The 23,338-nt window shown below is 33.7% G+C and overlaps 1 protein-coding gene across 5 annotated transcripts in view; it reads right to left on the reverse strand.

The window, feature by feature from the left end:
* Positions 1–23,338, reverse strand: part of LOC125680557 (transforming protein p54/c-ets-1-like) — a 52,348-nt gene that overhangs the window by 13,723 nt on the left and 15,287 nt on the right. For 4 of the 5 annotated variants that reach the window (XM_056155149.1, XM_048920239.2, XM_048920240.2 and 1 more), the window contains 2 exons: positions 22,652–22,773; positions 20,881–21,038 (listed from right to left, as the gene is read on the reverse strand). In XM_056155149.1, the coding sequence (XP_056011124.1) occupies positions 20,881–21,038; positions 22,652–22,773 (280 nt within the window). Of the gene's footprint in view, positions 1–11,442; positions 11,564–20,880; positions 21,039–22,651; positions 22,774–23,338 lie in introns of those variants that run through there. The other variant, XM_048920243.2, reaches the window with a different exon arrangement.

Below are 23,338 nucleotides of genomic sequence, written 5' to 3' on the forward strand. Positions count from 1 at the left end.
ATCAAATTCAAGCTCATTTACATAATGCCTTTTTGAGCCCCTCCTATATAGTAAAGCGTACAGATTTTATGAATGAATGGGTTTCTTATCAAGATTTGCCTGCCAACATAATCTGAAGCGTTGCTGACCCAATTTAAATTTTTTTTATTCAGTTCATTCATACCCCAGGTTCTTTTTCTTTTCTCTATTTTTAAACACCTTTGTAAAGTGTAACCTCATAAGATATTTCAATAGATTTTCTGTAATTCAAAATTACAACTTTTTGACCACAAAACAGTGAATGAATCATGTGTTTGAATAAGAACATTACCTAAAATAAGGAAGAAAAAACAGAAACGAAAATATAACAAAAAGATATTTATAGTTGCCACAGATTACATTACCGCTTTATCCTTGGGGTGAACTTGTAAAATTAAACCACATGAATGGAAACTCCAAAGTCACTCGATATAAAATAGAAAAAGGCGGATCTTTATTGAACGTGAAGAAATTTGCTGAATACATAGACATCATAAAGAGCTACCTTGTATCATCTTGTGCAAATGCATATTTCAAACCTTGTAAATTTTATCAAAACCTTGTTCACATTTACACCTCGTACCAAAACACTTAAATCATCCCCATATACTGTTTTTAACTGTAAACGCTTATCAATACAAATATAATCTATTACCAAAATCTTAAAAACCCTTAAGTATTATGAATTCAATGAAAGGATATTTTTCACAATTTTTGGCCAAATTCTCTTTCAGGTGAGAAAATTGACTTGATACCTTGACACAGAATATGTAATTCTCCCCCTTCAGGAGATATGACTACTCTTTGTTCAAAGCAGTAGAAAATGGAGCCTTGACATGTTGCCCATGGAGAGGTGAAATAATTCATAATGGAGACAGATACTCACAGGCAACTATGTCATCCCATAAATCCTAATTGAACAGAGGACAGCAAAAAGGTGCTGTCACTTGTATAAAAAAGTCTCCCCCAAAATCAATCAATGCCTATACATGTCCTGATGAATGGGGCCATGCAAATGTGCTTGTATTATTTTGATAAATTTTAACCACCGCGCATTCCAAAAAATATTTCATTTACGACAAGTTCTTGGTAGAATAGGAAAAAGTAAATTTTTATCGTATTTGCCAGTTTCTTTCAGGAGTTATTTATATATAGTGTCACTGTTTATAAGATGTGATTAATAGAGGGACTAATACATTACTACACACATTTTAAAGATGTCTAAAACATGTGAACAATGCTGTTGTGTGAGCGGCAATCAAATTTAAATTACATATTTTTTTTTATATGTACAAATTCATTAAAGCTGTCTCCACATCTTGATTAGAATCTGAAGTTTAAGTCAAAATAAATTATGTTACACCTGAAAAACTAAACTCACTGATAAATAAAATGTTACACCCGAAGATGTATAAAACGTACACCCCCCCCCCCCCCAAAAAAAACCCCACTAAATTCACAGATCCTTCACATTGATATTTGCATTTTCCCCTTTATTTTAAGAACTTGATGGAAATTGAAATTCTAGATCTATAGCTCAAAACAACAAAGTTGTGGATCTGCACAAAAAGTGGTACAGTTAGACCAGTATTGCTTATCATGCATTCACCGTTCGCTCTCCATTCACAGTTCTACATTCACCATTCAACAACTGCTCATGTTCACCATACACAAATCATTTCATCGTTTGCTCACTGTTTATTCAGCGTTCACTCATTCAATCTTTGTATCCTCATCGTAATTCGGAACTCTGATGTGAAAGGAGCCATCTTTCTAATAACGACAATATGAACAAGAGACCCACAGGCCATATCGATCACCTCAGTATGAGTTAAAACTAGTGCCAAATAGGGCTATGAAATCCTGTTCAGCATATCTAAGCTAAATTCTAATATTTAGCAACAATATAAAACAAGATGTGTTCTTAAAACTTAAATGTCCCTCAACTAATGAAAGACTTTACATAACACATGTGCCATTAACACAATATGACTAATTTGGTTAATAAAGTCATAGAGTTGCACAATTCCTAATTTTGGTACAACCTTTCCTGCTTTTTCTAAAAATATACAGTTAGATTTTATACCATAACAGCAAACATAAAGAAGCCTTTCAAATGATAAAGACAATAATCACTATATTAATTTTGGCCCCACTCTAGGACCAAAACCATTACCCCCTGGGATCATGAAATTTACAATTTTGGTAAAGGATTACCTACTCCTTCTAAAGATTATTTAGTTTCACTTTAGTATCAATAGCATTTTTAAAAATGCTTTACACATACATGTATATACTATATAATACTAAGTTTTTGCCACACCCTGGGGTCAGAACCTCTACCCAAGAGATCATAAAATTCACAATTTTTGTAGAGGCTTCCTTGCTCTACATCACCAATGCATCTAGTTTTTCTTACAAATGTGCGATTGTAGTGAAGATTTTTGAAAATTGGTCAATTTTGGGCAGTTTTTGCCCCACCCCTAAGGCTCTAGAGGTGCAGGAGTCCTGAAATTAAAAATTTATATCCCTCTTGTCCAAAAAATGCTTCATAATCATACCTAATTTGGAATTGGAATGGTACTTACCAAGAAGAAGTTTAAAATGTTCTATTGTTCACATTCAATAACTGACCATTTTGGTCCCACCCTGAAATAAAAACCCCTACCCTTGGGATCATCAAATCTATAATTTTGATAGAGGCCTTCCTGCTTTATATCACTTTACATTTAGTTTTTCTTACATATGTGTGGTTGTACAGAGGAAGATTTTTGAAAATTGGTAAGTTTTTGGCAGTTTTGCCCTGCTCCTAAGGCCCCTGGGGTGCAGGATCGGGTCCTGAAATTTACATTTCATGTCCCCCTCATCCGAAAGGTACTTCATACCAAATTTGAAAAGAATTGGTATGGTAGTTAGGCCAATTCAACTTAATTGATAGATTATCCCCGCCCACCCCCAAATATCAGCCCGCCCCAAAATTTTTATTTTGCGAAACTTGCAATTTCCGGAAAATTTTTATGTCTGCTTCCGGTATCTACATTTCTTGTTACATTTCCGGTATAGCAACGCGAAAAGCCACATGAAGAAATTCTTAATTTCTCACATTCTTACGGGTGTAAATGAAAGGAAGGGATTAATTTTCTTCATATCTTGAAGTAGTTTGATATCTTTCTGTGTTTGAAATAAAAAAATCCTCCCACCCGCCCCATAGTTTTTCGTGACCCTGGATGATAATCTACGAATTAAGTTGAATTGGCCTTATCAAGAAGTTTAAAGTGTTCAGTTGTTAACACATGACGAACAACAACCAATTGCAATAGGTCACCTGAGTTTACTCAGGCGAGCTATAAACGCAGGCAACCTAAAAAGGAACATATACACGACACATATAAAATAATGTAATACCGGGGGCAACGTAATAAATGTTCCAAGTGAAATCCGCTAAAAATATCATTTGGAAATTGTATATCTTCCGTTGGTACTCCGTGAAGAGGTGTGTGAATATATCTTTACTGTTTCTTTGTTTAAAAGACTATGATACTTTGTTTTATTTACATATCTTATCTTTAATGTCCGTAATTCTTCATGTTTTTATCCCTTTTCTTTATTTTTGGTGTAGGATACATAAGGATGTTTTGATAAACGTTGCTTTTCTGCATTCGTTTGGACCGCCATTTTGTTCACAATGCATTCATGTAAATTTCTCTCAATAACTCATTCCGGTTCGTATTCAACATTCGTATATAAAAAAAAACAAACATTGTTTTTATTAAATTCTCTTATTACACAATAAAAAAAGTCCCACCCAAAAAACAACAAAACTATAGACAAAAAACGCACACGATACCCAACACTTACACACTTTTCTCACCAACGATAAACACGGAGAACAATTTAAGCGCAATCCACATAAAACAAATATAATGATGCACGAAGATTTATTTATAACGCTAAATGATGGCACGTACTGTAATGGAAACACACCCAGATACTCAAATTAAAAATCAAACTTCACAGTTAAAACTTAATTTCGCCTTGCTAGGTGAGAATAAATCCATCTTATTAAGGACGTACGTGACATTTCTCAATAAGATAATTTTTTGTGATGATTCATGTACAATTCACTTGCATTTGATCTCATTTCTACAAAAAATATATAATTACCAATGTCTGTTTTAGAGTTAGCATGTTTTCATAGTCTCTGGTTGTTACAAAAATGTAGTCACCTCTTATGCATTACTAAATGGACATCAATGAAGCAAGGAAAGACAAATCTTTGGAACAATAGGGTATTGAACCCGGACCCTTGCATTACAGCTACCTACTTTGATGGTCTAACCACTGAGCTACTCAGGCCGATCCACAATTATTGAATGGTAATATTACAACAATATAAAATTTATAATTATTTCCGAAATTGTACAAGAAATCTTCATATTGAAGTGATGAAAAAATAATTTTAGAGAAAATGTTAGAAACATATGTCCTTAAAGCTAATATCATCCTTCAGTAATGGCATTTGAGGTAAAAATTAAAGTATAGTACAAATGATTTTATATCTTGATAGTAAATTTTGTTTAAACTTAACTATAATTTAATTAGTGCTATTGGTCTGCATCCGGCGTAGTCAACAATTGAACATTTTTAACTTCTTGATAACTTCCATTTCAATTCTTTTTAAATTTGGTATGAAGTGTCTTTGGGACAAGGGTGACATATATTGTAAAATTCAGGGTTTATGCACCCCTGGGGCCTCAGGGGTGGGAGAAAAACTACCAAAAATTGACCAATTCTCAAAAATTTTCTTCTCTAGAACTGCACATCTGTAAGAAAAAGTAAATGCATGGTCACGTAGAGCAGGAAGGCCTCTACCAAAATGGTAAATTTCATGATGTTCTGACTCCAGGGCAGGGCCAAATTTTGTATAATGTTTATGAGTGAATGCTATTAATACCTTGAAAGTAAATGAATATCTCGAAAGAGCAGATAGCTTTTCATGAGTAATGTACAGTCAAACCTGTATTAAGAGACCGTCCAACGGAGAATGGAAAAACGGTCACATATGACAGGTGGTCTCTTAATACAGGTTACCTATTTTCCGCAGTTAACTGATGACATTTCGCAAATATTTTGTACAATGGAGAAAATGACTACATGTATTTCGAATTATCAAGAATATCAAGTACAGTTTTAATAGTCGGAAAATAAAATTAATAATACACTGTAGTTAAAAATCAAAGATACAATGAGTTGTATCATAATTTATTATTCATAAAAAATTACATTTAATCTGTTTAAGAATGATAAACACATTGCATTTCATATTACACATTTACATGAGATTTAAATCTCATTTATGAACTTCATGTAAATTTTCTAAAACTTATAAACACTTTGTTGTAAAGAGTATTTATGTACAGCCTACTTGTACAGTGTAACTAAAAAATGCAATGCTTGTGGTAAGAAAGCAAATGATGAAGTGTTGTGTCTCCTTTTGTACAATACATGCTGGAAAAATGTTATTCAATTTGAGAAACATTAAATAAATCACATTATCCATTGTACATGCACAGCAAATCTTTTAAGCTTTCAACTAATGCAGGCAACTTTCTTGAACTCGGACGTGTCAGTTACTTGGGGAATGTCGAAGTGAGTCGCTAGTTCCAGTCATTATTCTGGAAACCTCGAGTATCTCATGCAGGAAAACTGCGAATACTCCTAAGCACAATATTTACCTGATTTATATCGCAATCGGGCAAATTTTTCATTCTGTTGAACATAATGGTATAACAAGTGGTAGATTTTCATTTCCGGTCTAGCGTACCCGGCACTTAAAGTTTGTCGAAATTCACACCTTCAAATACACCGGCCTTGATTCCCTGATCCTTGATTTTGTTAAATAAACAACAACTTCGGTTTTATTAATTAACCACACACCACCCTGCATGTTGAAAGATTGGGTATAATAATTAATTCAGAGGGCCTACTAAACAAGATCACCGCCAAACTATGCGTTTTAAAACGAAAGTGTTAGGGGCGATAATTCCCAGAATAGTCGGCTCAACCGAAATCGAAAGTAGTAATCGCGTTGTAATTGAAAAATGTACAGTCGTTAAATAGAGGTAAAATTTCGTGAAAATACATGTAAAGGTTGTAAAAATCATGGTCGTTGGTCGCGTCAGACAGGTGGTCGTTTAATACAGGTACAATATATAGAGTAACATCTTGGGGGGAACTTTTTATGGTCACATACAACAGTGAGTCGCTTAATACAGTGGGTCGCTATGGCAGTTTTGACTGTACATTTAATACATGCACTTTGCATTGTTTAGGTTGAATATGATGCAGTTTCCCCGATTCCAGTTTATTCTACTTTTGAGTCAACCAAAGAATTTTCAAAGCTTGGGCCCAAAAGTTTTAATCATTGCATTCAAAACATCTGTTCTTGAGCAAGTCACTGATTGATTTTATATTGTTTAACGTCCCTCTCGAGAATTTTTCACTCGCATGGAGATGTCACCATTGCCGGTGAAGGGCTGCAAAATTTAGGCTATAATGCTCAGCGCATATGGCCTTTGAACAGGGAAGGTTCTTTATAGTGCCACACCTACTGTGACATGGGTCGTCAGGTTTTTGCGGTCTCAACCGAAGGACTGCCCCATTTAGTCGCCTCTTACGACAAGCAACTAGAGGTACTAAGGACCTATCCTAACCCGGATCCCCATGGGAAGCAAGTCACAGAAATAGAACTCCAAAACAGTATGACTGAAACAAAACAGTACTCATAAATAAATAAATGGTATTCTGGGCTCACAAGTGCATTGTACTATCGATTTAAAAAATATATAAAAGTGTAAAGGTATTTTTAATTGATTAGAAATAATGGTGTTGAAATAATATCAATTGATACAGTTCATCTGTGTATATATGAATATCATTACAAATCAATAGGGAATGACTGCATGCTACACCTCCGCCGCATTTGATACGAATAATTCTAAATAATTGTTATTAAACATATGCTAAACAACTTTCTGAATTCTGTATTATTTTTTTCTTATCACTGATTGTTTGATTAATCGTATGCTAACTATGTTTAGTTCATGCAGGAAATATTCAACAACGCTTAAATAAACGTAAAAATCGTAAGAAACTTGTAGAGATGTATCGTCTTTCTCACGATATTGCAGAATCTTTATTTATTTTTCTCTTGGTATTCACAATTTTGTGTTCACAACAAAAAGCGATATTCTCTTTTAGTCTGGTTTGGTGATGTCACCACTGCAAACTTTATTCATTGATTACGTTTATTGATCTTTTTCCTTACCTGATTTTGGAATTTGTACAATGCGGGGAAAACACCCGAGACATTCCAAATAAAATCGTTCATCTTACGCTCACCGATCACTCACATTCACTTTGCGCTCATGTTTGCTCTCTGCATTCACTCATCATTCACCAAGTTGCGTTTAGCATATAGTTTAGTGTTTGCTCACAGTGCACTCATCATTTTCTTACAGTTCAAGTGGGAACGTAGAACATTTCAGGAACAGTACTATTTACTAGTGTAGATGCATTTTTCAGATTCCCTGGGATCATGTACTAGATTTTTTAAAACAAAGTTCTATCCTGTAATGTAAAGATTGTATGGCAATACGATGGCAAAAGTAGAATTAGTTTTTATCAAAATTCCTTGCAATGCAACATTATGATATACCAGTACACAATTTCAGCCCCAGTTACGTATATTTCACTTTATAAAAAGGTACAATTAGTCAAAGGACTCAGGGTACCCATGCAATGCCCAACACAATGTGCAATACACAGCAAACCATACACAAAACTGACAGCAACACACACACAGCAACATGCAAATAGAAGAGAGACAGCAACATACAAACATCATATAAAGATCAACAGACAGCACACAAACAACACTCCATCAATTCATTTCAATGAGAAACCACACTCATGTAACTCGGACAATTCCCTTAAAAAGCAGTGAGGATGACTTAATCGAAGATGGCAACCTCTGAGCACTACAGTTGGTCAGAATACATGAACTAATAGAACCAAATCATGGGAAAAATCAAGAACCTCTTGTGACAATTATTTTTCTTTACAGGCTCTTCATAACCAAGGTACTTCAAATTATGTCTAAAAATTTTCATTTTAATTTTCCATCCCTGGGAAAACTCCCAGTACCAAGTGTAATCTGGTAATCTTGAGTCATGTGACTAACTTCATCCCTAGACTCTTTGTGTCAGAGAGCATTTCAACCTCTAGGACCTGCCATATATTTCAGAACAATTAAAAACAACTACCAATGCAAATTAGCAAGGTGAAAACTTCCTCTTTATTCCGACTTTCTGTCTTTGGGGCTCAACTTAACATTGGTGTTTTACATAAAATCAATTAATTTCCCTCCAAATCTTCCAGCACTTCATTGGAAAGCCTTCAAAAATAATCATGTTGCTGCTGATTTCAGGACTGTATAAATTAAGATTTCATTGCAGACATGGTGGAGTTGTGCTTACAATATTTCAACAAGTGTGCTATAGTTAGGCTATATATAAAGTTTATAGGCTGTGGTGGTATCAAGAGCAATCCCAATAGCTAAATTAAATCACACACACACACATCTTGATAAGTGTGCTTTTATATAAACTTGGCCAACTTCTGAAGAGATATCTAAATTTTCATCTGCCTTGGCAGTCTCAGGATTCATATTTCTAGCCCTTATGAATGAAAAATTGGTGGGAACCATATGGCTGGGGCTCCAGCAGGGGTTCTTGTCAGTTTGCCATTCAAATGAATGGTGTAAGGTGAGCTTATAGACAAAACAAAAAAGTCTCAGTTTAAATGGGTATAAAGTAGATTAAGTTACGAATATCATATTCTGACATACAAAAACATTATAGAGAGATTTTTTTGAAGGTGCAGTGTGTCCTAGATTACAACACAGCTTCACTTCAGCAACAAAAACAATATGAATGATGGGGGACAACAACCTGACCCAAGTGGAGACAGCCTGATTTATGAAAAACCCTGAGGGTCTCCTAATAAGCTGCCATACAACACATCTTGGTGGTTCCTGAGGAGAAGAAGAAAATTAGAGGGTCTTCATTTTTTGTATTAAACCAAAAATAAGCAGACACCCCACTTTGTAACTTGAGAGTTGACCTTGCCTTGACCTACATTAGCAAGCAGGTGCTTTTATCATCCCCACACTACCGCTTACTATAAACAAGACGTAGAAAAAAACCGTGAAAGAAAATATCTTCACTCATCCTAATGTTATTATGAACTCTGCCACAATCTGTGACTTGACTTGCGCAAGACAGTGTAAAGATTCAAATGCAAAGAGATGTAGAATATGTGAAATGTAGTATGGTATTACATACTATGAATCAGTTGTAATCCAATTTACATTATTCTCTAGATTGGATTCTTTCTAATTGTTTTTGTAGTCTATTTACAGGGCCGTAACTGCCGATGAGGCAGACGAGGCAACTGCCTCGTCTGATTTTTTGGCAAAAAAGAAAATAAAATTATATAAATGTTATATTATAGGATATATGTTTAAAATGAAGACAAGCACCTTTGTCTTTGACACCATATTACGATTCTTTACATAGTACAAATGAAACACAAACATGATAAATTGGGATTTAAAAAGTGTCATTTTCAGTCGTAAAGTCAATCGGCGGCCCCCAATCCCCTGCCTCCCCTGATTTAGAACCCTACTTACGGCCCTGATTTAAAAAACAATTGTGAAGATCAGTTGATATTTATAATCTTCATCAACAAAAGTTTAAAAACAAATTTTTAAAATATGCATTTATACCCATGTTTGCTGGTTTTGCTTTCTGCACCATAGCTTTCTTATATGCATACCCATGTCTCTCTCTCTCTCTCTCTCTCCTTGCAATCATGGAGTGCCATCTAGTCTGCATCTCTAAAGAGTTTCACAAAAGGCTGGTCAGTATACATTATTCACTTGATTTACATGAACATACACTGCTCATTCATTAAAAGGAGAAAAAAATTTTTTTTTGGCAGAGGTGTTCAACTATTTAAAATGTTAGGCATAAAACATGTGGATTTAATCAAACAGCACAAGTTGGCGCATCACAGAAAGACAGACCAGATGCCTATCTTTTATAATGCTATTAAACAAAAAGTGGGCTTCTAATCACAATCAATCAACTAGAGAGAGCAAATGGCTCCCTCTGCAAGGAGTGGGGAGTAATACAGGACAATGTCCCTTTATATATGTTTTAAAAATTCACGGAAAATTTATTTAAACTCCAGCTTAACCAATGATTCCTGCTTAGCCAACAATCATACAACTTTTAACATCTTAGTGAATGCAATTTTAGTAAACAATTAAAATCAATAACAACAAACAATTTATATATATTCCATACAAAAGTCAACATGACCATAAAGCACCTTAGTACAACACAACTGAAAGCGACAACGCAACAAAGGGCTTTTTAAAATTCACAAATTTAAGTATTTAAATTTGAAATGGTTGATGCTGCTCTGTGACATGTAATAGTAGCCTGTTAACCTTGGAATAGAAGCGTTTACGTCAGAAAAAATAATGTCCAGGATACTAATAGCAACATTACCTATGGCAACTGTAAATCTTAATATTCCAAAAATAAAACAGTCATAAAAATTCAACTTACAAATGCCATTGATAATTTAAAATGTTAATTCCATGTTATGAAACCTACAATTGGCTGTTTAAAGAAACAAGAGTTGGTATGGCTCTTTGACTTGTAATCATGTTTAGAATATGTCTATTTCACTGACTAGTTCACAAGTTTAGTAATATTCATAAGAAACCGTATCAGTGCTAACCCATTTCATTAATCATTGATGAAATTCTGTGAAATGGTAATATTTATAGCACTGTGAAAGACCAAAATTTTGCAAACTCTGAAAAATCGGTCTGAATAATAATCTAGAAAGCTGTATAATGTTGATAGAGACAGATTAGTGCAACTGATATAGATTATAATGTTCCTAGTTAAACCCCTTAAAAATACGACATTTGGGTGCAATAGATATACAAAATAGCAGTCAGCTAGAAATAAATTTATAATGAATTGCCCAAAAACAAAATGTCTGTCATGCAGTGAAGAAAAGTTACAACATTTAAATGATGAATTGTGAAAAGCTGGGCTTTTTATGTACATATATCTAATAATAAACACATATACATATTTATTTAATTACAATTTTGACTCACTTAATTTTCATACATGCATATGTTTTTATGTCATACTTTTCATTCAAGGAGTCAGAAATTGAGTATTTTTCTATGCAAACATTGCAGCAACCAAGAAAGAAAAAAAGAATAATAGACTAAACAGAATCTTGCACTAGTTTGTAAATAATTCTGAAGCAAACCTGGAATTTCATTGTCACCAAGCAGGCAAACACCAATGGCCTCAAGAGCTGAAGAAAATGCATCTCTTGCATAGAGCAAAGACAGTGCTTCTGAAAGGATGCCCATTTTCTTCAAAAAAGTTTGGTAAATGTGGGCAAAAAACAGCAACTACCAATATATATAGATTTATTTGATGTCATTTGGAAATTTTGGCAAGGGCCGGCTGCAAACAATGAACAAAAGTACTGACAAAACTGTAGTCATGCACATCCTGGGTATTGCCATGGTAACTTAAATCTCTTCAATGCCCTACTTCATTTAAATAAAATTATGACGTCAAATTTGTCTCTTGATATGATTCTTGACTTTTTGAAGGACATTTAAATCTTTCAAACAACAGTTAATCTTAAACGGCTTATTGACAAACTCTTATTTAGCAGTTTAAGTTTCACATAAACAAGCTGCACACGGAATTCTACCATTTTTCAGAAAATATAGCACACCGACCTTGAACTCAGTGCAGCTGAGTTTTTCCTAACAAAATTAATAATGATAATGACTTCACAAAATTTACATCATTGCAACATTCATTTTCATTTGCAAATATTAATTCATGGCAATGCATGGATTTGAAAAAGTCTATGAGGTTCAAATATTTTGCCATAAGTCTTTAATAAAAAACCTCTATGGCAATAATTTTGTTCATGATCTTTAGAAAATGCTTGCTATGAATATTTATTAAAATTTGTTGATATTGACAAGTTTGGTTACAAATGTTGCACAATCCATTTGTTCTTAATGCAAGGACAAAACAAGACAGTTTTAAATAGCTTATCCGAATTTTTGGAAAATAAGTTCCTATCTTTGATTATAATTGAAGACTCGCATCACAACTACACAGGTTTTCTGTCTTTTAATTTACCAAAACAATACCGGTAGTTACACTAGCAAGAAAATCATTTTGACAGGAACTGTGGTTCCACCATCAGTTTCTAAATAAGAAAAACTGAACATGCAACAGAATGAAATGATGAAATGACCTTCCAATCATAAATGTATAATCTCCAGTCTAGATCACAAAACTTGCAGTTATAGTTCTACCTCAGAAACGGAGATTCAGTTAGATGACAGTCTGTCGAAGATGTCCATGCACTGGTCAGTAAATCAGGGGCATTAACTCTAATCTGAAGCTGGGCTGGATAAATTTTAGTATATCATCTCATGGCATTAACATTGATATCTATTAGAATTTAGCAAAACTTTTAACTTTAAAAGTTTAAAGTTTTTCATGAAGTTCTGGACAGGACCCTAAAGTATAATTTCAGCACACGCAAAAGTTGAAAGTTTTAATTATAGCTGTCAGGTTGGAAGCAAAAACTTTTAAATTCTGAACTGTAATCAAAATACTGGAATACGTTAAAAAGGAAGAAAAATAAATCTGAGAGTGAAAAAAAGCGACTTCCAATTGAATTTTAAGAAAATCAAATGTAATAAAAAATTTCTCCACATTGAATGAATTATTTACTTCCCAACAATAATGTTTCTGCCATCGTTTCTGTATAAACAAAAGAAATTGGCAACAATGGGTAAATATGACTTCAGCAGCTAATACTCTCAGGGTTTGGCTTGTGTTTTATAAACAAACCTTATGACTTCATTTCACAGTTGTAGATATTGTTCAGGTGAATGTAACAGGACATAAAAGGACAAACATGAGGTATTCCCTCTCCACAATTGCAAGAGCAGATTTTGACCACAACCTGCCGAAGATGATTAACTTCTACGAAATGTGGTATTACATGAGCGACCTTGTTGTTTATCTTCAATCACCAAACAGCCAACACATTATGCATACCAGTAATATCAATATGTTCATCAGCTGATTCCTTCTAGGTGCAATTAACATATATTATACATTAAATGTACAAACTGATTTTCATCAGCATTTTTCATATGCAAATTAATTGGTAGAGATCGGAAACAGTTACATTAATTTTTTCTGAAAAAATATATCGGTATTCATAACCTCTAAGAAGATGAGCAAGATAATGTTACAGATAATGTTACAGATAATGTTACAGATAATGTTACAGATAATGTTACAGATAATGTTACAGATGAACAAAAAAGTGCAGAGATCATGTCTGTTTTAATCATTGTGTTTATAAGTTCTAAAGTATGGGCTGACATGATCGTGACTCATCTGAAGGAGTTTAATAGAAACGAACCAATAATTGTGAATATGTATATATTTATTTACAAATGATTCATCAGTAATAAACCAACACTCTCTGTGTTTCAGTGTCTTTATTTCAACTATAGTGATATTGTTTGAGAAGAAACAAGTTTTAAAAAAGATCAATACAAAGTTGTGTTTGGGGAGGGGGGTGGGGGTGTTATAAACATTGGAATCATGGGCCAATTTCTGCAGACCCCACATTTCCATCCCCCCACAAAACAAACAACTTCAACATTTATTCCTAAAATAGACTTTGTAATCATCAAACTTGTTCTTGAGAGATTCAAAGTAAACAAATGAATACAGAGATGAAGAAAGTACAACATGTAACTCAAACGTTTTCTACGGCATTTAACAAGTAGAAATCATCCTGTCGAACATACACAAGGTGGTTTTGATTCCTTGCCATCATTCCGTACTCTAAGAAACCTAATCAGGCTAGGACAACAGGTTATGCAATGTTGAGATACGGGCACTCCCCATAAAATGATAGAGACTGCAGATATCAAACTGAACCTGTGAAATATAGGGGCATTATTTTGATAAAAATCAACAAAAATCTGTTTCTTTACAGAACTAAAAAACAACCCCAAAATATCAATAATGCTGGATCTTCAGTATTGCTGCAGGATAAATGTGCACAATAAACTAAGTCTTCTTGTTCATGTCTGTCCATCATACTTTCTTGTTACTTTCCATTCCATTAAACAAACACCCCCCCCCCCCTTTTGTGCATACGATTGGGCATATCTTGAGGATGTACAATATAAAGATTCAGGTAAAAGGGGGACCAAAAACGGATTCCTATGAATGCATGCTTGTCTGAATGATGTTAGAACTGATGATTCTGTGATAGAATATGGTTGAGATTGGCCTGTAGATGTGCAATAATGTTTCTGATGCTACTATTGACCTAGAATTTCTGAATGATTGAGTGACCAAGTTATTTTTTAGGGCAGGTTCAATCCCAAGTAACTGTATCGCAGCTCCAAAATAATAAAACTTTAAGGACATCAATACCTGCTTCAGATGCTGCAATTCACATACTTTCGAGATGAGTGACGGAGCTTGCATATATAATACCTGTACTGATATAATCAAACTCTGATGCTGTAATTGACCTATATTTCATGGACGAGTGATTAAATCAAATTTTTGGGGAAAAGGTCAATTCCTTGTAAACTACATAAGCTACAGAGATTCTGAAACTTGCATGAAATGTTTTGGAATAACAAAATTAAGCTTTAGATGTTGAGATTTGACTGAAGATTTTTAGAAGAGTGACTATAATATGTAAATATACATTCTACAATTACAAAATAGCAATGTAATATTTATAGCTTTAGATAAACTTTTATCATGATTAGTAAATACCAAGGTGCATGTCTTAGGATACATGCAGCATTTCTCAGTAATATATAATTTTTCATGACAATTCAGGTAAAAACACTTGCATCCTATCTTGTTTCTACAAAATAACTTGGTATATTACCAGTTTTGTTTTAAAGTTAGCTTATTTTGATAGTTCCTGGTTGTGGCAAGTAAAAATGTAAAGTCAACACTTTTGTTCTACAGAATGACATTACTAAGTTATTGTACCGGTAGCAACTAGCAAAGAAAGGGAGAAAAATCATTGGATGAATCTGAGATCGATCCCAGGCCTATTTTAAAAATCATACAAAAACTCTTCATACTAAGGAGATAAAAAAAAAACCCACCCTGAATTTAAGAAAAAAACGGCAGTAACATCACACGACAACATCAATCTAGTTCGATTTTTGAAATGATAACACGACTCTACCTGCATTTCGCTTTTTAAAGTTCTATAATTGCATGCAATAGAAATAAAAAAGAAATCAACCCTGACCACAATCCAGTAATTTTGGATGTTTCTGCTGAACTATTTAAAATAAGCATCAATAAAAGAACAATGACTGATGTTCCAATGGAACTCTCAACAGGTTTGAATAGATAAGTTATTAATGGATGCTTTAATAATAATAGCTAGATTGCATTAATTCCTTTTTGTGTAATGTAGCAATTCTGATGGTTAATACATATTTATTATCGTTTTATGACAAAAGTTGATTAGTTGAGCAAGGTGGAATACACATATTTCATTAAGAATCTAGAACAGCCTTCGTTTAAAATTTCAACTGAAAGAAATTTAGGAATTGGTGCAGATATTTTCCTATATGGTCCCTGTAATGATTTACACTTGTGCCTTGTTTACCTCTGAAGCTGTGGGTAAGAGACTTTAAGAGGCAGCTCTCAAGTGAACAGAACTTCAAACTTACAATCAGAAGGAGAAATTGCCAATTAATACAAATTAGCCCAAAGTCTAGTAGCCAAAATAGGTTATCAAAAAGATCTTCTTAAAAATCTGGTGTTGTGAAAATAGCACCCACCTCTTGATGTTTATAAGCACTTCATATCATTCGTATTTTTAAATTTTTGCATTTTTTTTTAGAATTAAAGAATGAATGGGAGTTATTAGTTTGCATTAATTGCCGATATGATTCTAGGACTCCCAAGAGCATGTTTGTTTAATGAGAATAAAATGTCAGTTATAAACATTAAAAAAAAACAACCCAAAAAAACCCTCAACCCCCCTACCCCCCCCCCCCAAAACCCAAATAAATACACTGTAACAGATCAAAAATACTAATATATAGCCATTTTATCCTTTATTCTACAATTTTCTCTAGTATATAAACTCAAGATATTTGAAATCATACAAGTTTTAAGCAAATTTTAAATGGATACTAATAAAAATCAGAGCAACATCTGAGGTAATTAAGTATCTGTGAATGTTCCACATGGAGTGTTAAATTGGTATGAGGGAAAATGTAACACTTTACAAGCATCTTTGTGTTTCATATTAATATACGACCTTCAAAGAAATTCATTTCTTTCTCCCCCGTCTGAGGCCCCCTCCCCCTCCTTTAAAATTGAAATCAAACCTGAATGAATCTAGACAGCTGCCAAGTTTCCGAGGAACAGGTTTTTTGTAAGGATTTTTATTCTTTTGCTGGTGTGTGCATTTTTTATTAACGTACTTTTATACAGAGTCTCCATTTATGCGGCTGCAAACTAACAAATTTCAAAGTTGTCTCTGCTATTATTACCAAGATGTTGGCAAAAAAAGGACCTTATAGATGCAAATGGAGTTATCTATCTTGTTGCACAAAATTCTTCAAAGAGCACCCCATAATGATTCTTTCATTCTGATAATTTTCTCCCTTTAAACATATACTGTTCGCATTTTTAAGACCAAAGTTGATCCTGTATCAGGAACTAAAGCGGAAAAGTTAATGCGTTTGGCATACTGGACAGACACACAGATAATATACCCTACCAAATTTGACTTCTGAAAAAAAAAATTGACAAGCCACCGATTCCAAATATCCTGTAGGAATTACCTCCCTTCATAAACGTGTATGCAATTGCTTATATATCTGTACCAAATTTCACTGAAAATGCTTAAACTATATGCTGAAGGAAAGACAGAGGAAAATCCCTCTCCAAATGAAGTACATATATACTAAAATTTCATGTGTAATTCACAATTCAGATCTCTAATAATAGCAAAATCAAATTGGTCCCTTTACTGTTAAAGCATCAGCAGCTAGATTCCTTGAATGTTAACAAGATTAGGCATACTAGAAGTCTGAGAACTGACAATTAATGGACCATGGCAGCTCAGCGAGTCAGCACAGCTAACTGGGACATGAAATCATGATGGAAGCCACAAAGACATGTTACTTCTAATAAATCCATCACAATTTGGCCCTCACTTTTTACACATAACATTACTGGTGTGAGTCAATCGTGTCTCATAATCTGAAATAAATCAGCAAAATCATGATGGACAGTTCCTTATTATCAGTCCCTGGTCTTCATTATTACTCACAGGGACTATGGTGTTTATGTTTGTTGTGGTTTAACAACACCAGCCATGAACAGTGATATACCTGTCAAGCTCCAGACACTTCTTGGTAACCCGTTTCATATCTTTAATAATGATGTAAATGTCTTCATTCTTTATTAATTACCTAAAATCAATCAGAGTCACTGTAATTTTACATTTCATTCTTAAAAACATTCTTTGAGAGGGGTTTGAATGAAAACTATACATCTTGTATTTAAGATACAGACGGAACTTCAATGAATTGTTAAAGTAGAAAGACAACCACACTAAAAACCATTTAACACAAATAAATTCCCTTTCAAATTGCCATTTAGATATTTAGTACATGCTAAAATTTCTTTTAATTCTATAAAAAGAATTTCAACACTTTGAAGAAAACAAACCCGGGCCCTAATATAGCTCTTCAAAAGACGACACCAAAAATTCTCGTGAACAACATCATGTACTTTATTGTGAGTGAGATTCACATGGGATGGGACTACTTCGCTGAAATTTACAACTTCCAACAACCATTTAAACTTTTAAAATCCACAGCTGAAAGGTGTACTGGTTGTAATTTGATGTACTGCTCTGGGCAATACATATCAAATAATACCCACTACAAACAATTACACTCAAGTTTAATTAAAATCCTCTTATTAAGGCTGACAGACTAGTGAGGAGTCATTCAAAATTGTCAGTTTGTCATTTAAGCCTTATACTTTAAAATCTTGCACTACCGTTTCAAAATGGATGCCTCGCGGAAAGTGCAAATTGAAATACAGAGACTTAATGTGAATTTCAAAGTGATTAATCAAAGACAATGTCATTTAGATTCTGGACATTATAGATTTTTCAAAGAGGCCTATTACATCATATGAAATACAAAGCATCTTTATAAATCTGATTCGACTGTCCTTGACAAAAATATATATATCATCAATGCTTTCTCTGTGTAAGGGTAATTATTTCTACTTTGTCAATTTAACGTAGTTCCACACTCGTGTGACGTCATAGGATTTTGCAAAGTCAATAATTTAATGATAGGAACATAAATTTTGTTGGAATCTTTTTCAATAGTTATTGTAAAAAATCTCGTTAGCCATAAATATTTCAAAATTCTTAGTTATATTTGAATAGTCAATGATATGTTTCAAAATATTGAATCCAAGGACAATAACTCTGTTTTCATTCAATTATTTATCAAGTCCATAATGCGATAGATTTCCTTTATTTTTGACAAACATTTTACCAAGGTGATAAGGAATCATTATCTGTGTCTTTTCATGAAATTACATACAATTTTAATCCCGAGTGATTTAAATAGCTCAGCTGTATGGTGCCAGACTTCAGTTTTTGATGGGGGTATACATAATCTGGAAGCTATAGATTGGAAATTATTAAGGAAAGGTATGGATTTTTTCCCATGAATAACTATAACAGATGTAACTCTACTAATATAAACAGAAAAAATGATATGTAAACCATGCTATAAGGAAAATGCATCCACATTTGTTTGTTTTTTAACATTTTGGGGAATAACGCTAATTCAATAATTTTGCACATATTATTCTAAAACTTGATGAACATATTGAAAATGACATGTGTTTTAGTTATTGACATGTTTCCCGATAAATAAATGCAATTCAAAAAATATTTTGTTGTTTTTATATTAAAATAACAACAAATAAATGTTTCCAATGAATTTCATAAAACTTTACATCGGGGTATATGACTTTAGTGGTGTATGTAATGAAAATAAATATGGAAACCCTTAACTGTTTTGCCTTTTTTCATTACTCTGAATGTTAATTTATTGATTCCAAACAAAAAAATGCTACCTAAACCCCAAAAATCCAGGACTAAGGACCTACCTTAAGTCATGTTTGTTTAAAACATGCTGTGATCATACATGTAAAATAAAACATGAATATTGTACTAAGTACATAATTCTCTTCTTTACAAAATATTCCTACCAAAGCATCATTGCTTTTTTTTTTTTATATATATACAAAACGAGAGTTCATAGACGGCAAACCTCCGTCACAACTCCCCAATAACTCTCGTCTGCAACTGTTCACACCCACAGATTGTTCTAAAAATTTAGTAACCCTAGCTAACAATCAACTTTATCTTTGTGAGAATGAAATACAAGCTGTATTTTTCATATTTATTTCGTCCACAGATCAACACACATATGCACAAACACACAAACAGTACCAAAACACAACCCGATTGGTGCTGATATTTTTCATGTTCTTTCAATTTCATTTAAATTTTCATTAAATAAAGCTATGATGATTGGCAAGAGCTGAAAGTAAAGATTTTTGTTAAGATTTTGTTTTATTTCATTGATATGCCAATATTATTGGGTTTGACATTCTGTTAATTAAGATTTTATTTTATTTCATTGATATGCCAATACTATCAGGTTGGACATTCTGTTTTTTGATGTTCATAAACAATATACATTTCACTACGACTATGAGAAAAGATTACCAGAAAATATCTTGTGACTTGTGATAGCTATTTCAACAATAAATGTCATAATTTGAGCCAGCTTTGAAAACCAGTTTTTTATGCACATTTTAAAAAAAAATTTGATCATTTTATGTTCAAGGCAACTTAAAAAACCCAATAACTGTCCTAATAAGACTTCTATTTCCACGTACCTTATCCAAACTGTATACCCTTTCTCTAAGAGCCCTTAACTCTGGCAAATATGAACTTCTATTTATGTCTCCATCACAAAGTTAGGTACAGTACAAAAATTTCAATTTTTCAAACTAGTGAACTTGACCTTGCTTAAATGACCTAGGTTCATGTCACACCATCTGGTCATAAAACAAGCTTTGTGCAAAGTTTGTACTTCCAATGTCTATTCTGATCTAGACAAAGATTTAAAACTTTATTTTAAAAGTGATCTCAACCATAAATGGATTTCAGTATATTTTTTTAACCAGTGACCTTGACCAAATTATCTGGGTGCAGCTCCCAACACATCATTAAGAAACATCATGCTCAATATGTATACTCTAATGTCTATCTCTTACAAAGTTATGGTCCAGACAAAAAACTATTTATTTTTACCCATGTCCTTGACCGTGAGCAAATGACACAGGTTCATCATCTGGTCATAAGCAACATCTATGCCAAGTACATAAGCTTGGAATATCTCCCCATTATGAATTTCTTCTGAAGAGGGATTGACAGCGATAAATCAAGACAGACTTATGGAAATGGTAATTCCTGATATGAGAAGACTGTTTTTGACTAGAATCTAAACAATTGAGGAGGACCCTGCCTTACCATCATCTGTTAAGTCTGATATGGAAGGCACTTTCTGGATGTTGCTTAGGGACGGGACACGGTGGTCATCACTGCTCTCTTGCCTAGACAACAGAGGGCGCTGTTCATCATAGCTGTACTGCCGAGTCATCACCACGTAGTCATCACAACTGTTCTGTCTGTAATGGCAGTAGAATTTCCATTTGAGAAATAACTTTAAGGAACTAGTATTAATATGATAATTATACATCAAATTGTGTTTTTAAAACATTAAGCTTTTTTACCTTCTCTATACTAGCATTATAAACAAAAGTATCGTTTATACGATGGAAACCAGAAAGAAGTTTTTTGCACTTATTTGTAAGAGTTAAAAAAAACCACTTCAATAATGTTGGGCATTAAATGTACATGCAAATCTCAAAGAACATGGAAAACAAGTCAGTTTATGAATGAAATCAAATGAAGCGAGAGCCAAATGATCAAACACAGCACAGAATGGAGACATGATCCTTAACATTAAATAAATGTCACAACTTTAGTAATGGGTTCATAAAAGTTCCAGTTGACAAAACAACACAAAGCCTAAGGTAAAAGCCAGTCATTGTATTAACCTTGCTTTTTTGTTTTAATTTCCACTGAACAATCTGGTGATGATCTTGATTGGAACATGAAATGCTTATAATTGCCATTAGGTCAGAAACAAATATGTCAAATCAATACCAATAGTGGCAGGGAAGAAAAAATACATTTATCATTTGCTTTGGAAACTGTCTTGCAATAAATGAAATCCGAATGAGTGAAGCTACCGTAATGGTTTCCAGGGCAGTATACTCTATAGATGGGAACTGATGAAATCCAAAGGAAATCTTTCTACTGAACATCAAGCTTTTCGAATGTTTTTAGCAATAAAATATTATCACAATTCTACTGATCATACAGAGTTACACTGTACTCTGCCTGCAATCAACTGTGATTTTTCAATGTACACATTTGACATGAATATTGGTGAAACAAGGAAATAGTGGTGTCAAAAGACACATTTTGTTTGGCACAAAAACTCGTAATATTCTGAGCCTCAAGGGTGCCACTGAAATTGTTTCAAAATAATTCACTTGTGTCCATAGCAAAAGACATCAAACAAGTGTGGATGATGAAGGGAAAGTGGATCATGGTTACTGAATTAGCTAAAATTCATTAAAAGGTTAATGTTTTGTAAACTACAAATAAGATTTACTGAACCTAGAGGACTTCTGTGCAAGTGTTACTATTGAACCAATTTTATTCACATGTTACATGGCAATACATATTCAATCCAGTAATCGTTAGCATATGTATCGATTGTCAGAGTCTGCAGGGACAAACATTCACAAGTACGAGATCACAGTCTCTCAAATGTTTGTTGCATGCCAACAAAAGGTGGTTCATACGGTGTGACCCATCCTCCATGCTGGGGCCAAGTCCATTTTATCACCAAGTCATATTTTACCATCATACTCAAATCTAAATGGGGAGATGTTAGCCCTTTTTACCTAAATATCTAGTAGTTTGTGATTTGAAATATCATTCAATGATACCATCAGTAAACAGAAAAGAAAAAGAACAAATCTACGCCTGCATGGTTCCTACATATGTTTTACTATAGCCAAGTGTTAGTCAGCTAGCTCCTACCAATCTCCACATTAAACAATGACAACAGCAGACCATAATCCATGATGAAGATGTATGTCATGTGTAGGACATATAAGTAATTCAAAATGAACCAGATACTTGTGATGTCACATGACGCTGTTACCTGGACAACAGGAGTTGGTCATCCATACTCCTCTGTCGAATGGGAATCTCCCGCTCTCTCTCCTGTTGTAGGACATTGTTCAGGCGATAGATCTCCTGTGTCAATTCACTGCTGTATGTCACCTGTAAGATCGTAGAAAGTCTTATCAATATGTCTGTTTAAGAGGACCATGGGGAAATAGTCAACCATGCCCTTGGCTGTCAAGGTCATACATTCAAGTTTTAAGTATCACTAACTATCCCCACAAAAGATATAAATGTAATATGATAATACTATGATGTGTTGTGTTGTGTGTGTATGTGTATACATATGTACTTGTGTGTTCATGCGAGTGTGTGTTCGTATGTGTGTCTGAGTTGAGGAGGATGGAGTGGGGAAATGATTTACTGATATACAATTAGGGGTGAAACAATACAGTACCTTCTCAATTCGATTCTCGATACTTTAGTCTCGATTCGATGATTTTCAATTTGATACAATAGCAAATTCTTTATAATGCTAAGATTTTTTATGTTTCATGGTATGTATTTATTGTTCTGTTCGCCCCGCAAGCAGGAAGGCCGGGGATCGAATCCCGGCCGCGACAGACATAAGTCGTTAAAACGGGTAGTGACAGTTCCATCGCCAAACGCTCAGCATCAGGTATGAATGTCACGGATCCTTGGAGATGACCTTAAAAACGGATGA

The sequence above is a fragment of the Ostrea edulis genome, chromosome 2, assembly GCF_947568905.1.
Source record: "Ostrea edulis chromosome 2, xbOstEdul1.1, whole genome shotgun sequence".
Classification (NCBI taxonomy): Eukaryota; Metazoa; Mollusca; class Bivalvia; order Ostreida; family Ostreidae; genus Ostrea; species Ostrea edulis.